Source organism: Aotus nancymaae, unplaced genomic scaffold, assembly GCF_030222135.1.
Source record: "Aotus nancymaae isolate 86718 unplaced genomic scaffold, 86718_ANA_hifiasm-v0.15.2.pri h1tg000007l, whole genome shotgun sequence".
Taxonomy (NCBI): Eukaryota; Metazoa; Chordata; class Mammalia; order Primates; family Aotidae; genus Aotus; species Aotus nancymaae.
The window spans coordinates 62602155-62619206 of record NW_026988418.1 but is presented as its reverse complement, the minus strand read 5'-3'; the positions used below and the strand labels follow the sequence as shown (position 1 = coordinate 62619206).

The 17052-nt window shown below is 40.4% G+C and overlaps 2 protein-coding genes and 1 non-coding gene across 17 annotated transcripts in view; 1 reads left to right on the top strand and 2 right to left on the bottom strand.

Annotated features, from left to right (window-relative positions):
- ST7L (suppression of tumorigenicity 7 like) overlaps positions 1-549 on the bottom strand; it is a 101836-nt gene extending 101287 nt beyond the window's left edge. For 5 of the 15 annotated variants that reach the window (XM_064372705.1, XM_064372711.1, XM_012466581.3 and 2 more), the window contains exon 1: positions 211-448. In XM_064372705.1, coding sequence (XP_064228775.1) covers positions 211-415 — 205 coding nt within the window. In that variant the 5' untranslated portion in view covers positions 416-448. Of the gene's footprint in view, positions 1-210 lie in introns of all 15 variants that reach the window. The other 10 variants (XM_012466580.3, XM_064372707.1, XM_064372706.1 and 7 more) reach the window with 5 other exon arrangements.
- Positions 468-17052, top strand: part of CAPZA1 (capping actin protein of muscle Z-line subunit alpha 1) — a 48132-nt gene continuing 31547 nt past the window's right edge. Inside the window, exon 1 of the mRNA XM_012466586.3 lies at positions 468-1151. Within this exon, the coding sequence (XP_012322009.1) occupies positions 1113-1151 (39 nt within the window). The 5' untranslated portion in view covers positions 468-1112. The remainder of the gene's footprint in view (positions 1152-17052) is intronic.
- Positions 14710-14769, bottom strand: LOC135273498 (U7 small nuclear RNA). The gene has a single exon (XR_010341288.1). It is a non-coding gene; the product is annotated as a U7 small nuclear RNA (small nuclear RNA).

Here is a 17052-nt window from a genome sequence, read left to right as displayed (position 1 = left end):
GGGCGGACCTTAAGAGTTGTAGGGAGGAGCCGGTAGCGGCAGCAGGTTTGACAATCAACTGCAAGGTTGCAGCCCAAAAGAAAAAACGCACTTGGTCACGCATCATCGACTCCTCAGAGTCATAACTATCGAGAATCTCTGCCCTTTGGCTCTTGCTCACAACACCTTTCCTGGCCCCCAGCCCTGCCCCAGAAGGTCTGGTCCTCTCACCCGCTGCCAAATTCTCACACAGCCTCAAAGGGATCCTCAGAGCGTAAAGCAGTCCCAGTCCCGCCACGAACCACAGCGAAGCCCCAGTCCCCGCCAATCCGGCCCGCAGTCGCTCCCTCCAGCCCAGAATCGGGTTTAGGCCGAGAACAAGTGCAGGAGACGCTCCAGCAACCTCGGCTTCCGCCAAACAGCCACGGTCCGCCATCTTGCCGCTACCGCAGGCGCCGGGAGCTGGGAGGGGAGAAGGACAGGAAACCGGGAGTCGGGAATCCTGGGATAGTGGCGGACCTTCAGTTGGTCTCTGTGAAGGCTGAGTCCTGGGGAACCGGGACCGAGAAGATTTCGAAGGTGGAGGAGCGTGTACCAAGATTGGGGCTACCTATTCCTTCGTGGGGCAGGGAAGGGGCGGACAGCAATGCCTGTTCTGGAGGACTGGACTGAGATGTGACCCCAAAGTGAAGTGTTACTGCTTCCAAGCGAGATGAGCGTCACCTTTCACACCCCTGCCCCCCCGGGGTTGGAAAAGCCACGGATCATTCCAGCGGCCGAGCAGTTCTTAGAGCTTTGGACTCGGCTGTCATGAAGATAAACGGGTACCAGAAAAACTTATAATAGCTACTTGGATGGAGGCCAGGAGCCAAGAAAAATCGAAACACGCTGCCAGCGCCCATTAGATGGATGAGAGACGAGAAAGATATTAAACTTCAAATCACCGAAGGCAAAGCCGACTTCCTAGGGCGCTGGCGCTGGGAGACGTCACCCCCGCGCATAACTGACATGGCGCCCTCTCGGTCGGCGTTTCCGGGCGGGTCCTTCCGACGGCCCCCGCGGTGATTCCATCACTCGGCTTCCTTCCCGGCCTGCCTCGCGCCCGCAGCCGGGCTGTGCCAGAACAGCCCAAGATGGCCGACTTCGATGATCGTGTGTCGGATGAGGAGAAGGTAAGGGGTGTCCGCCTCTTTCTCTTACCTCCTCCCCCGACAGGGAACAGGGGCCCGGCCGAGCTGCGTTGGGAGCCTGGCAGTGTCTCCAGGAAAAAGAAACTTCTTGGCCCATGCTGACATACGCTCTCCGCAGTCGGGACGCTTCCCTCTTACGGGGCTTTCCTCTGCCTCACGGTGGCCCCAGTTCCTCGTTCCTCCACTCTCCTTTCCTCCCGGGCCTAAGGCACAGCCCAGGGGCCTCCCTGCAAGGGAACAGACGTTTCCTTTATTGGATGGTGACTGTGGACTTTTTTCTGTAATTTTGAGAGGGGGTGAAGGTTATGTTGCGACATACCAAAAAGCAGTTGTTTTACCGCCTTTAGCAGTTGGGGCTCATCCCATCCCCCTATTTGTAGATATAAGTGGGGTTAGTTTAGGGCGAGTCACTTCCTGATCAGGATGGCCTCTTAACTTCCCTTTTGCTCCTCCTTCCTCAGGAAGTGATTTTGCTGTCACGACTCCTCGACAGAGAGGTCCCAAATGTCCACCTCACTACACATCCACTACTTTTTCTCACATACTGTCGCCTGACTGATTCGCTGTAATCTGTGAGCCTCAGGGCCTTTGCTTCAGAATTTGAACACCAGTCTTTCCCTGTAGACACATCCTTTTAACGATAATTTTTGAAAATTTTGTTTCTTGTTAACAAATCTAGAATAGCTGATGGATTTTCTTCACCTCCAGAAAGATTTTCTGTTAACACATAATAAACCTCATGTTAACACATTCGAGTCTGGACAAAGCATCCTGCCTTCTTTAATGCTCCACTGTGGAGTCTTTGATTAGTTGAATTTGTCAGTGTGCAATTTGTATACTTATTTCTTGAAAATTGTCTTAAATACAAGAGCATAGTCTAAGTTAGGTGGACTAGCTTTTCTTCTGACAGTTGCACAGTTTCATAACAGTTTGTCAGGCTTTTCAGTAAGTACATGATTTTAGGGCACATAGAACTTAGAGTAGATCTCACAAGACAACTTATTGCACAAGAATTATGACATTTGTCTCCCACTGTGGCTGTTAGAAAATGTGCCCCCTTGAGTACTCTGTAAATCTGCCTGGGTCTTTTTTAATAAGAAATTGGAATGGGGAGGGGACTGTTAAGATCCATAAGACCTCTGTACAGAATAACTTGATATAGCTACATATGGCATGCCATTTTGAAATGCTTAACAAGCCATCGAACAACAACAGCATTAGATTTTCTCTTATTTGGAAACTGATCTTCATAAATGTTTAAGATTTAGGACAAAAACAAAGACATATATGAGCTTATGCTGGAAATCAATCTGTAATAAATTGTTCTAAAGGAAATAGTTAACGATTCAAATAAAAGTAAGCAAAAATACTGTTACGATAAAATTTCACAATTTTTTTTTTTTTGAGACTAAGTGTTGCTCTGTTGCCCAGGTTGGAGTGCAGTAGTGCAATCTTGGCTTGCTACAACCTCCGCCTCCCGGGTTCAAGCAATTCTCCTGCCTCAGCCTCCGGAGGAGCTGGAATTACAGGCTTGCGCCACCACGCCCATTTAATTTTTGTATTTCTTGTAGAGACTGGGTTTCGTCTTGTTGCCCAGGCTGGTCTCCAACTCTTTGGCTTAAGAGATCCATCCGCCTCAGCCACCTAAAGTGCTGGGATTACAGGCTTAAGCCACTGCACCCAGCCAAAATTTCACAAATAATTTGAATAATAAACTTTTCAGTTTATTGTGCCTACGTGGTACACATTTACCAGTGTTGTTGGATTTTTGTCTTTGATACCATGTTAGAATGCCTTTAATTAAACTTGGGAAAATATATTTTTTACAGTGCCAATTAAGATGCCTTTAGATACTGACAGTGTTTTATTTAATAACATTAATAGTCTTGGGTTGTTTTTGTTTTGAGAGAGTCTCATACTGTTACCCGGGCTGGCGTGCAGTGGCGTGGTCTCAGCTCCTTGCAACCTCTGCCTCCTAGGTTCAAACGATTCTCCTGCCGCAGCCTCTGGAGTAGCAGGGATTACAGGTGCCTGCCACCATGTCCAGCTAATTTTTCTATTTTTAGTAGAGACGGGATTTCACTATGTTGGGCAGGCTGATCTCAAACTCCTGACCTCATGATCCTCCCGCCTTGGCCTCCCAAAGTGCTGGGATTACAGACGTGAGCTACCGTGCAGGTCCAGTCTTGGTTTGATAATAGCAGGTCTGTGACCAGTTTCCTCTTCTAGCATACTCCTTTTGTTGCCAAATTTATGTCAATATTGCTTTTTATCTTGTTACATTTTCTAAAGGCAGTAAACCTTTAGAAAATTTGGTGATAATGGACTCTAATTTCCTTATAAATATTTCTGTAAAAGCTAGTAAAATCATCCATTCTCATAACTAACTGCTGAAGTTTTTTTTTTAATCACTTTATAAAGAGGAAGTTGGGTTTTGTTACCTGAAATGGTCATGACGAGCTGTCTAAATAAAACAGGAAGTTGAAAGTGTAATAACTTTTAGAAATAAACGTTTTAGTTCTATCTTTGAGTTCACAGTTTCTGAAAATGAACTTGAGCTTTTTAGTTACATGCTTAGCAAGACCAAGATACCATAATTAGGAAGCCTGAAATATGAGATGAACTACTTCTTTGGGTTATTTTCATTGTCTTTAATTGTCTGTTTCCTTTATTTCATGATTCAACATTTGTAAAACATAAAAGCAAAGAGAATTTTAGGGCTGAAAAAAGTGTGATTGGCATATTTTTTCCCTTCAGCCTAACTAGTAGAATATTTGTGTGCGGTTCCAAAAATACAGTAATTGAGAAGTTAGGCTTTCAATTTAGACAATGCTCTCAATAATAAGATAAAGTTTTCAGTATTAAGAAAAACTGTATGCTTTCAGTTTAGACAGTGGTAGCAGTTTTAAGGCATTTTTGAGAAACAGGTTTATCAAAATTATTTAGCAGAGCTGTAGAAAATATTGTGAATAGATGAAATGTGAGGGCTCTGTTAGAGCACATGAAAAATATTTATATTTTTAAACTGGATTTCCTTGATTTTGTATTATCTCCTTAATTTACTAGTTACATTTGTAGGAGTAAGTCCTAAAGGTTGTTTGGTATGGCTGTTAGAATTCTAACAAGACATCAATTAGTATTAATACTGTCATTCTTCCATCTTCACTTTTCAGTTAGCTTTGCTGAGAGGTATTGATGTAATCTGTTAACAAATCCTGGGACAGGGATAAAGCCTAATAAGCAGGTGCAAACTCACATGTCCAGTCTTTCTTTAGTAGTATTGATTTGTCATAATTTCTTCCAGAACACTTAGCTGTTTTATTACAACCAGGCTTAATACTAAACAAAGTAGTGTAAATTTGTCAGAAAATTCAGATACCAGGTTGCTCTGATTATGTAGCCATGTTTTTTTCACTACACTGTTCTTTTCCGTATAGCTATGAATGAAAAACCAAAGTATAGGCATTCATTTAGTGGCTTATAAATGATATATTATGATGTAATGGAAAAGAGTAATTGTGAGTGTTAGATTTGGCCTTTTCCTGTCGTGCTTCTAGCCACCTGTGACTGATTTTGGAAACATCACTTAACCTCTATGGGTGGGCCTCAATTTCCATCTAAAATAGGGAGGTAGCGGGGGAATTAGATCAAACCAGCCCAAGAAAACTTCTTAATTAACTTTTTCAAACTCTAATGAAAAATCTCTGTTTTAAAAATTGAAACACTAAAATGTTCCAGGAGGTTCTAGTTATTGTCTGCTTTCCTATATTTGTCCTGATAACAAGACTGTGAGTTCCTTGGTAACTGAAACCATGTTTTTTTAATCTAATGCCTAGCATAGTGCCAAGCACACAGTGTAGGCACAGCCTAATTGTATGAAAGAGAACACAACTTCATTAATTCTCATATCTCCCCAGTTCACACTCCATCTCCTATAAAACAGCCCTTCCCCCACTATTATTTCTTTTAGTCTCTGAGTGTTTCCTGTGTTCCAAGAGTACGTCCACAGTTTGGGTGCCTCTGTGCATTCCTTGTATCTAAGCATCTGCTACCATCATTGGTGCTCTGCCATGCCACTGCTGAGAATATTTGACCCCACTGGGAGCATCTTCCTAATAGATACCATAAACTGCAAAGCCTTATGGTTACCAAAATGATAATGTATATATACTTGGAACCTTGCAAAGCCCCTAATGAAAGTATTTCCTTCACCTGCTGGAAGTACTCTCCTTTAAATGATCAGATTAAAATAAGTGTGTGTTTTAAAGGAAAAGGACCCAAGAGGGAAAAAGTTTCCTAGACATGAATTAAAAGAGTAGCAGATGCTACTGAGATAGAAAGATGAGGATGGAGAAAACAGCACTCACTCTGACAGTATTCTTTCCAACTGGATTTGGTAAATAAGGGTAAGAGGTACCTCGAGTGAGCAGTGGGAGAAGACATATTGGAAGGGGTAAGCAGTGATTGACATAAGAAAGTGAAATAAATTCAGTTTCACCCAGACACCTCCCCAATCTTGCCTTGACCCAGAAACATTGGGGTCACAGGGCTTTCAGCCTCCCACCCCGATAAGTTAGCTTCCTAATTATGATATCTCGGTCTTGCTAAGCATTTGGAAGGCCTTACACTGTGGCCCTCCATATAGTGATTTGAATAATTAAGTCAAGCTCTTTTTAGATAAGTGTTCTAGTCCAGGCTAAGGTCAGCTTGTTGGTCTTTTTGGCACTGTCATTGCTCAGTACCAGCACACTCTTGGCTCCTTGCCACATCTCTGGCCTCAATGTGAGAGGCAAAGGCAGTGAGCAATTCCAGAGTGGTAAGATGGGTGCAGCACATAATGAGGTGATATCCACACAGTATCACTGAACAGCATTTCCACACAGGGCTCAGAGTCATTGTGCTGCATGTGCGCCTCGTATCCACAATAGCTGAGCAGTTGAGATTGATGGAGTGAACCTTCTCATTACACCTAGAGGAAGGTCCTTATCAACTCCACTTCTCAAAGGGGTAGAATTGAACCTGAACCTGCTTGACAGATGAGAGACCAACCCTAGCCAAGGTGGCTGCCAACCTGTAATCTGATATTTTGGGAGGCTGAGGCGGGACAATCACTTGTGCCCAGAAGTTTGAGACTAGCCTGGGCAACACAGCAAGATCCCGGTCTCTACCCGTCCCCTCAAAAAAATTAAATTAAAATGGTAGAAAAGGCCTCCTGCTCCTGTTTTCTATCCACCCAGTTTCCCTGACAAGCAGCCAATATTACCAATTCCTTTCTAATTGCCAATATCTTTTCTAATTCTATGCATATACAAACAAATACACTTTTCACTTAATAATACCTCTAACCTGTCCACATTCCTTCTACCATTATTTTCATTCATGACCTTTTTTTAATGTTTGAATTCTTGTATTTTGTTTTTGTTTTTGTTTTTTTGAGACGGAGTTTCAGTCTGTCACCCAGGCTGGAGTGCAGTGGCACCATCTTGACTCACTGCAGTCTCCAACTCCTTGGTTCAAGCTGAGATTACAGGCAACCACCACAAGGCCATGCTAATTTTTTTGTATTTTTAGTAGAGACAGGGTTTCTCCATGTTGGCCAGTCTGGTCTCGAACTTCTGACCTCAAGTGATCCACCTGCCTCTGCCTCCCAAAGTGCTGGGATTACAGGCGTGAACCACCGCGCCCTGCCTTGCTTCAATTATTTTTAACAACATTTTTAATTATCTCTGCCCCAAGCCTCTTCTTTTTCTCTACATCCTTCCTGGTTTATCATAATTCTTCACAGTTACAATGTATTATGAAATTTTGAGCAGTGTGTAAAATTTATCTTTGCTACAACTGCACATACAGATTGTTAAGGCAATGTTGGTGAAATGGAACACTGATGGAACATTCTGTTGAGTATAGGTCGTGGTATAACATTACTGTATAAACAAGAAAACAGCGTAATGCCAGACTGCACCAAAGGAAGATGGTGAGAGAACTTTGCTGTATGGATTCTTTATTTTATATTTGAATGACATTTAAGTGCTTATTTTGTGCTAGCTACTTTATGTATTAACCATGCATTTATCTCACAACATCCTTATAGGACAGATACTTATACCCATTTTACAGTAGAGTAAACTAAGGCACAGGCACATTTCAGGTTAAAATATATGACCAAGTGTCCAGAACTAGTAAATGGCAGAGTGGATACAATGCTGTTGTCTGCTGTCAGAGCCTATGCTCTTACCCATTTCAATTCCTTTGAGTATATAGTAACATAGTAAGCAGTTTTGATGAAATAAAGACATAGTCCTAAACAGCAACCTACTTAATGATGTAGTAACCTGGATGCTTTTATAGACACTGAAACATTGGTGTTCTCTGGTCCTGACTGCATTGTAATTGTTGCTGAATGTCCCAGTGCCGTGGTTCATGGCTGTAATCTCAGCACTTTGGGAGGCCAAGGCAGGCAGATTGCTTGAGCCTAGGAGTTCAAGACAGCCTGAACAACGTAGTGAAACCCCACCTCTACAAAAAATACAAAAATTAGCCGGGCATAGTGGCACACGCCTAAAGTCCTAGCTACTCGGGTGAATCACTTGACTCTGATAGTAGGAGGTTGCAGTGAGCCGAGATCACCCCATTGAACTCCAGCCTGGTCTGGGCGACAGTGTGAGACTCTGTCTCAAAAACAAAAGGAAGTTGCTTAGTGCCCTTTTGAGCTTAAGTATGCCATGAAGAATTCTAGTATTTATGCTGTGTTATTAAACACACGTTGAAAAACATGGCTCTAGAAATTTAAAGATCATTAAAGTCCCCGTGAAAAGGTCAGGGAGAAACTTTACAGTATGACAGTATCTTAGAACATCCTTGCCTACAGTAGAATCTTTTTCTTTCAAAAGCAGATTTCTGAGTTCTATCCTATGTGTACTGAATCAGAATTTTTTGGAAACAGTGGTCAGAAAATATTTGTAATAAGCCTCTCAATAATTATTGGGATACTTGAGAACCATTATCTTAGCGAACTTGCTGTGGTTCAAATCTTAGTCCTTTGCTTATTTAGCTCAGAAGCCTGATTGATCAGGATACTAAACCCAAGTCTCTCTCGGGGATTAACTCATTTTAGCTAGGCTTATGATACTAATGTATAAAAGTGGAATAACAATACATATAGAAGGAACTAGATTCTTTTTTTCAGATAGGTCAGGAACATGGGAAATCAAGTTAGAATGTTTTAATGGAGCATGGAATTAGAAGAAAGGAATTTAACTAGATAGTCTAAAATATTGATGGCATTTTATTTCATGATAGGCATATATACCCAATACCAAAACCAAGTCAGGTCTTTGTATAACAGCAGTGGACATTTTTTCTCTAGATAGGTTCATTTGTTGTCACGTTACTAGCACGAGAGTTTTGGAGGGCTGGTTATGTGTCAAAAATTTGCATGCTACAGCTTCTCCTTCAGTCTGTCCTCCTTAGTTAATGACACTTCCATTCTTTAGTTGCTCAGGTCAAAAACATTAGCATTATCTTTGACTCCTATTTCTCTCACAATCCACATATAGTCCACTGGCAAATCCTGTAGGATTTGTCTTTAAACCCAGAATTTGACTATTTCTTACCACACCCTTATTCCAACCACTCTGGAAGAGACCACTATGACCTCTAAATTATTACCATACTATTTTTTCTGGTTTCCCTGCTTCTGCTGTTGCTTCTTCCCAGCAGTCTGTCCCCAATGAAGCATCCAGAGTGATCTGGTTAAAATGTAGGTCAGAACATGTGACTTTTCAGCTCAAAGCCCTCTCATGGCTTTCCATCTTCTGACAAGTCCCTTTGTTCTGGGATGTTATCTCTTTGCCACTTATCTCTTACTTTTTTTTTTTTTTTAATCAAAAGCTGCCAGGAGAAGATTATCTCTTACTTTATCTCCTACTTGTTCTTCTCCTAGTCTTCTCTGTTCCAATCACATATTCTCACTGAAGAATCTTTGCATTTGTTCTTTTTTCTGGAGTTCTCTTCCTTCTGTATCTCTCCCTTCAGATACTTAACCAGAAGTCACCTCCTTAAGAAAGCCTTCTCTGGTTATTCTGTCCAATTCCAAATTCTAACATTTCATGTCCCTTTCTTTGCCTTTTTTCTCCTTAGCATTTATCACTTGCTAGCTAGTATTTTACTTACTTAATCTTCTGTTTTCTTTACCCACTACAATGTAAACTCCATGAAGACAGTATGCTAGTGAGTCACCATTGCCTAAAACGTAGTGGGTCTTCTGATATTTGTTGAGTGAATGAATCTTGCTTTGGTAGCATCTTTCTTGATTTCGTTGTCAACTCTCATAGGGCAGTCTGATTTCCAAATTTTGTGAGGCTATATTGAGGACTCCAGTACTTCTGTATTATTGATAGATTTTATTTATTTATTCATTCATTCATTCATTCTGACAAAGTCTCTGTTGCCCAAGCTAGAGTTCAGTGATGCAATCTGGGCTCACTGCAACCTCCATCTCCTGGGTTCAAGCGATTCTCCTGCCTCAGCCTCTCAAGTAGCTGGAACTACAGGCACGTGCCACCATGCCCGGCTAATTTTTGTATTTTTAGTAGAGATGGGGTTTCACTATGTTGGCCAGGCTGGTCTTGAACTCCTGACCTTCTAATTCGCCTGCCTCCATTTCCCAAAGTGCTGGGATTACAGGCGTGAGGTGGGCGGATCATTAGAGGTCAGGAGTTTGAGACCAGACTGGCCAACATGGTGAAACCCTATCTTAAAAAAAAAAATTTTGGGCCGGGCACGGTGGCTCACGCCTATAATCCCAGCACTTTGGGAGGCCGAGGCGGTGGATCACGAGGTCAAGAGATCGAGACTATCCTGGTCAACATGGTGAAACCCCGTCTCTACTAAAAATACAAAAATTAGCTGGGCATGGTGGCGTGCGCCTGTAGTCCCAGCTACTTGGGAGGCTGAGGCAGGAGAATTGCTTGAACCCAGGAGGCGGAGGTTGCGGTGAGCCGAGATCGCGCCATTGTACTCCAGCCTGGGTAACAAGAGCAAAATTCTGTTTCAAAAAAAAAAAAAATTTTTTTTTATTTGTAGAGACAGTATCACTGTATTGCCCAGACTGGTCTCAAACTCCTGGGATTACAGGCATGAGCCACTGCACTCGGCCCCAGCTAATTATTTTCTTTTTTATTTTTTGAGACAAGATAATCACTCTGTGCCCAGGCTGGTCTCAAACTCCTGGGATTACAGGCATGAGCCACTGCACCCAGCCCCGGCTGATTATTTTATTTTTTATTTTTTGAGGTGAGATATCACTGTGTGCCCAGGCTGGGCTCAAGCTATCTGCCTGCCTTGGCCTCCCAAAGTGCCGGGATTACAAGCATGAGCCTACCATGCCCAGCCTGGTATATATATTCCCATATATAGCAGATATTATATATGGGTCCGTCTCATAGTACCTCATTGGGTTCTTAAAACAGTCCTAGATATGAGTAAGTTTTATAATCACAAATGGAGAAACTAATACCCAAGCAATTTAGCGGTAAAGCTGGCATGTGAAACCGTATCTGACTCCCAGTGATTTTGAGGAAAAAATATTGGTAAAAAGATATTCTTTAAGTTAGAATGTCGTAACATGCCAGATACCTACCAAATCTTAAAGACAGAATCGTTCTTGTTTCCCACTCCTGCTTTTTCCATCTATCATGTGTTCTCACTGCCGAGTTTTACCGTTTCAAACTTGACATCTGCATCATTGCTTGCTAATATGTGAATCTCAAAGTTCTTCATCATTTTTCCCTAATTTATTTTATTTTCGGGCAGCTCTCAGACCAGAATAGGTTCAAAGAGGCTTTTCCCTAATTTTTTAATCTTGTGGGCATTTTTTTAAGCACATTTAAGCTCCTAAACAAGTTGCTTATGGGATATTTTCATGCATTTTTATCTTCTTTTCCTAGTTTGGGCGTTTTACCTCAGATTTTTGTATTTGTGTAGTTCTTGATCTAGACATTTAGGCAGATCTGCAAATTAAACTAAATAGGGTCCTTTCCTTCATATGTATATATATCAGTGCTATTTTGCATTTAGGATAAGACTTAACTTTTTAATCTTCACTGAGATTGAACCAATACTTTAAAATTTTTATTTTGTTTAATAGTTGATGACTGTGGCTTATCACTGTGAACTTCTAAATAAACACAGAAGATGAATGCTTGTCAGTCTTTTACCAACATTCTGGATACCTTGTATTAGGAGAGACCAGAATGAGAACTTACGGAATGATTTCTAATGTGGGATATAGAGAAGTTGTAAATTAAAAGGGAGTGGTTGAAAGGGATAACTAGAAAATAGGAGCCGCTATTTGACATTCTTGTATGTTGTAAATTTTATACTTAAGTATGTCATTTTTTTTCTTTTTTTTTGATCCCCCGGCCAAGTATGTCTTTTTTTTTTTTTTTTTTTTTTTTGGGAGACGGAGTTTCACTCTTGTTATCCAGGCTGGAGTGCAATGGCACGATCTCGGCTCACCACAACCTCCGCCTCCTGGGTTCAGGCAATTCACCTGCCTCAGCCTCCTGAGTAGCTGGGATTACAGGCACGCGCCACCATGCCCAGCTAATTTTTTGTATTTTTAGTAGAGACGGGGTTTCATCATGTTGACCAGGATGGCCTCGATCTCTTGACCTTGTGATCCACCTGCCTCGGCCTCCCAGAGTGCTGGGATTACAGGCGTGAGCCACCGCGCCTGGCCCCAAGTATGTCATTTTTAAACACTACTATACTAAGTGGTATGAAATACAGTGACTCCTAGTTCAAGTAAAAATTATTCTAATGCTTATTAAAACAGTAAAGAAGACTGTTATGGCTGGATATGGTATGTCTGTAATCCCAGCACTTCGGAAAGCCAAGGCAGGCAGATCACCTGGGGTCAGGAATTCGAGGTCAGCCTGGCCAACATGGTGAAACCCCATCTCTACTAAAAATACAAAAATTAGCAGGGCGTGGTGGTGGATGCCTGTAATAAATCCAGCTACTTGGGAGGCTAAGGCGGGAGAATTGCTTGGACCCAGGAGGTACAGGTTGCAGTGAGCCAAGATCACACCACTGCACTCCATCCTGGGTGACAGAGCAAGACTTAATCTAAAAAAAAGAAAAACTATTAGAATGAGGCAAAAAAATCAAGCTCAACTCCTAATACAGTAAAAACAGCTGAGTATTTACATATAGCCAATAAGCAGAGTGGGGGAGAAAATTATTAAGAAGAGACATGAGGGTAGGGGTATTCTTGCTGAAGGCAGGTCAAAGACTTACATGTCAGAGGTAGGGAATGAAGAACTTGATCAGATATCAAGGGTGGGCAGATTCTTGCTGAAACTGGGCTAGGCAGGCCAGAGACAGGGGGATGTGGGTAAGGGAGGTGGGGCGGGGTGTCAAATCTTAGTTCAAAAGAGGCCTTAGAGAGAAGCCTGGAGTATGCCACTCCATGTGTGTCTGTGATGTACATAATTGCTTTAGTAAATAGTCAAGTGTTTAAGACATAATCAAAAAAGCAGTTATTCCCTTAAGTTTGTAGAATGTTTTAAAGTGAAATTGTTCTACTTAAAACTAACTTGCCTGGCTTCCCTACCTACTTGTGTCTAATAAAACTCATAATTGGCTACTAATAGAGAAAACAATTTCTAAAGACTATTAAAATGGCTTTTGAAAGAGTGAATGTAAAGCAAATTATTTGGAAGTGCCACCATCTGTTTTTTATAATGTTGATCCTAATTTAAGACATATCTTTATGCTTTTCAAGTCTTACTCTTGCTGTTGATGATAAATCAAAATAAACCGTATACATCTACAATTTTATTTGTAAGTGCATATTTTATTTCTAAGACACATAGGTGTCTCCAGGTCTAAACTGGGAAAATAATATTTAGCTTATTTTGAATTTTTAAAAACATAGATAACAGCAACTTTTATTTAGTGAAACCAGTACTGTATACAATACATTATTAACTGTGGTCACCATGCAGTGCAGTAGAGCACTAGAACTTATTCTCCCAGTCTAACTGTAACTTTGTACCTTCTGATTGCTATCTTTGATGTCTTTCCTTTCCCCATCCCTTCCCTGACCCCCTAGCCTCTGGTAGCCACCATTATTTCTCTGAGATTGGTTTTAGATTCCACATATCTTATAGTGAGATTATACAGTATTCATCTTCCTGTGTCAGACTTATTTCACTTAGCATAGTATCTTTCAGGTCCATCCTTCTTGTTGCAAAAGACAGAATTTCCTTCTTTTTAAAGGCTATAGAGTATTCCATTGTGTGTATATAACACATTTTCTTTATCCATTCATCTGTTGATTTGGTTGATACTTCCATATCTTGATTATTGTGAATACTGCTGAAATCAACATGGGAATGCAGATATCTCTCTGACGTACCAATTTCAGTTCCTTTGGCTATCTATCCAAAAGTGAATTTCTAAGTCATATGGTAATTTTAGTATTTTGTGGAACTTCCATGCTATTAATATTTTCCAAAATGGCTGTACTAATTTACATTCCCACCAACAAAATAGAAAGTTTCCTTTTTCTCCTCATCCTGGCCCAAGACTTGTTATCATTTGTCTTTTTGATAACAGCCATTCTAAGAGGCATGAGGTGATATCTCATTGTGATTTTAATCTGCATTTCCCTGATTAGAGATGTTGAGGATTTTTTCATATATCTGTTGCCCATTTGTATCTCTTTTGATAAATGTGTTCAGACCTTTTGCCCATTTTTAAATTGGGTTATTTGTTTTCTTGCTATTGGGTTGTTTTGAGTTCCTTATATATTTTCGATATTAGCCTTTTGTCAGATGTATGGTTTGCAAATATTTCCTCTCAGTCAGTGGGTTGTCTTCTCATTCTGTTAATTTTCTCCTTGCCATACAGAAGTTTTTAGTTTGATGCAACATCCGAAATATCTTCAAATGGGAAAAATTCCCTTAGGAAATAGCATTGAATTTTATGCAAAGAGAACTTACTTTCTTAGCAGGATAAGAATAACATCCTGTATATATCTCTTTCAGGAAAATAAATGCAACTATTTATTCTTGAATACTTTTGAAATGGTTTAGAGTAAAAATAAGCAAATATTTACAGAGGTACAATTTACTACTATTGTGCTTTCTTAAAATATACCCTGTTTAGGAAACTTGAAAAAACTTTGAAATATGTGTTATTACTTTAAAGAGAAATTGGAACAGACATTTGGTCAGTAAGAAGCTGCTACTGTTTGTAGTTATTGGTGGGGGTTATTATGATGATAATGATAGAGAATATAAAGTGGCTAGGACCCAAAGGATTTCTAGAAAAAGAAAATTATTTTCTCTGAAGTAGTGATTTGATAGTAATTTGAAGGGTTAGCTCAGTTTATAATTTAAAGTAACAGTTATCTTGCTGTGACCAGTTAATAGTAGCTGACATTTATTGAGCCTCTCCTATTATAAGTGTTCTGCCAAAGACTTGACTGTATATTATTATTTAATCTTCACAACAATTTTTAAAAATTTAAAAAGTTTCTGGTGAAAACCAGAAAACCTGCTACACAAATTCTAAAAGAGCTGTAACACTTCACAACAATTTTTAAGGAGTACATACTGTCCCACTTTAGGGAGAGGACATCGTTCAAAGAGATTTTTAAGTGTCTGAAATTCAAAACCAGGTTTGTCCAATCCAGAGCCTATATCTTTCCATTTTGCCATAGTACCTCATAATAATCCTTAAAGCTGAGAACATTTCCTTTGCATCATTTTATTCAAAAGGGATTTTGTAAACATTTACTCATTGCCTGCTATGTGTAATTTAATTTGCTAGACCCTGTAATGTATAGAAAAGGAAAGCAAAGCAGTTTCCCTTCCAAAAAAAAACTTGAGTCTTTGGAGGCAGACTAGTATCTATAGAACTAATTATCAATAGCACTTATATTTTAGGTGATATGATAAGTGTTCAAATACACTTTGAACACTTTTTGACAAAGCCAAATTCATGTGACACACTAAAGGTAATCCTCTAGAATTTTACTTCCATTTAATACTACATGATATAGTTGAATGTCTAAGTTATAATTCCAGCTTCACCCATTGATCATAAGCATGTGATCTTAGGCAAGACATTTACACCCCCTGAACCTATTTTTTGATTTATAAATGGGGATAATGGTCTGTTCCCTGCCTGCTTTAACAAACTGTTTTAAAGATCAAAAAAGAAACAGATTATGAAAGAATTTTATAAACAATAAAATAGTATTCATTCATTTACATTTCTAGCATGTTCTAGGTCTTTGTCCTGGGTATACAGCAGTGAACAAATGTTAATAACAAGTTCTTTTGTTCTCTGTCAAGGGTTGACAAACTACGGCCAGTGGGCCAAATCTAGTCCACTACCTGTTTTTGTTTTGTTTTGTTGTTTATTGAGACAGGCTCTTGCTTTATTATTTTTAATAGAGGTAAGATCTTGCTATGTTGCCTAGGCTGGGTTTTGAATTCCTGAGCTCAAGCCATCCTCCAGTTTTGGCCTCCTAAAGTATTGGGATTACAGGTGTGAGCTGCTGTGCTGGGCCTACTGCTTGTTTTTATAGGGCTTATAAACTAATGCTGTTTGTGAATGGTTGAAAACAAAAAAGAATAATATTTCGTGATGTGAAAATTACATGAAATACTAATTTCAGTGTACAAAATAAGTTTCTTTTTGTTTTGTTTTTGTTTTTGTTTTTGTTTTTTTTGAGACGGAGTTTCGCTCTTGTTACCCAGGCTGGAGTGCAATGGCGCGATCTCAGCTCACCGCAACCTCTGCCTCCTGGGTTCAGGCAATTCTCCTGCCTCAGCCTCCTGAGTAGCTGGGATTACAGGCACGCGCCACCATGCCCGGCTAATTTTTTGTATTTTTAGTAGAGACGGGGTTTCACCATGTTGACCAGGATGGTCTCGATCTCTTGACCTCGTGATCCACCCGCCTCGGCCTCCCAAAGTGCTGGGATTACAGGCATGAGCAAAATAAGGTTTTATTGGAACGCAGTCATGCTTATTTGTTTACAGTTGGGACAGAAACATTGTGACTCACAAAGCCCATTTGCCCTTTACATTAGCAGTTTACTGACTCTTGCTCAACGATCTTAGACTTGTTTGGGGGATGTTGGACAGTAAACATCTAAGTATCAATGGTAGCAAATTCCTTGAAGAAAAATAAAGCAGTAAAGGGGCTAGAATTGTAAATGTTGGAAGGATACAACAGCTAATTTATATATGGGAGTTAGAGAAGGGTAGTTTATTTGGCAGGTAACATTTGAACAGAGACTGAATGAAGATTGGAGTGAATCATCCAAGAGAGCATTTCAGGCCAGAGGAAGGAGAAATACGCCCTGAGGCATGAGTGTAGCTGTAAATCTAGGAGCTAAGTGGTATCAGTGGAGGAATTAGAGAAGGAGGAGTCATGGAACAGACTTTAGATTTTATAGTGAATATGTAAATATGTATCAGGCTGGACATAGTGGCTCAAATCTGTAATCTCAGCACTTTGGGAGGTTGAAGTGGGTAGATCACCTGAGGTCAGGAGTGTGAGACCAGCCTGACCAACATGGCGAAACCCCGTCCCTACTGAAAATACAAAAATTACCCAGGTGTGGTGGCACATGCCTGTAATCCCAGCTACTTGGGTGGCTGAGGCACAAGAATTGCTTGAACCCAGGAGGCAGAGGTTGCAGTGAGCTGAGATCACACCACTGTACTCCAGCCTGGGCAACAGAGCAAGACTCCATATATATGTATATATATACACACACATATATATATCACATTATAGACAATGTATAATTTTATGTAATGTCTATATAATGATGTCTATTATATAATTTTAATAA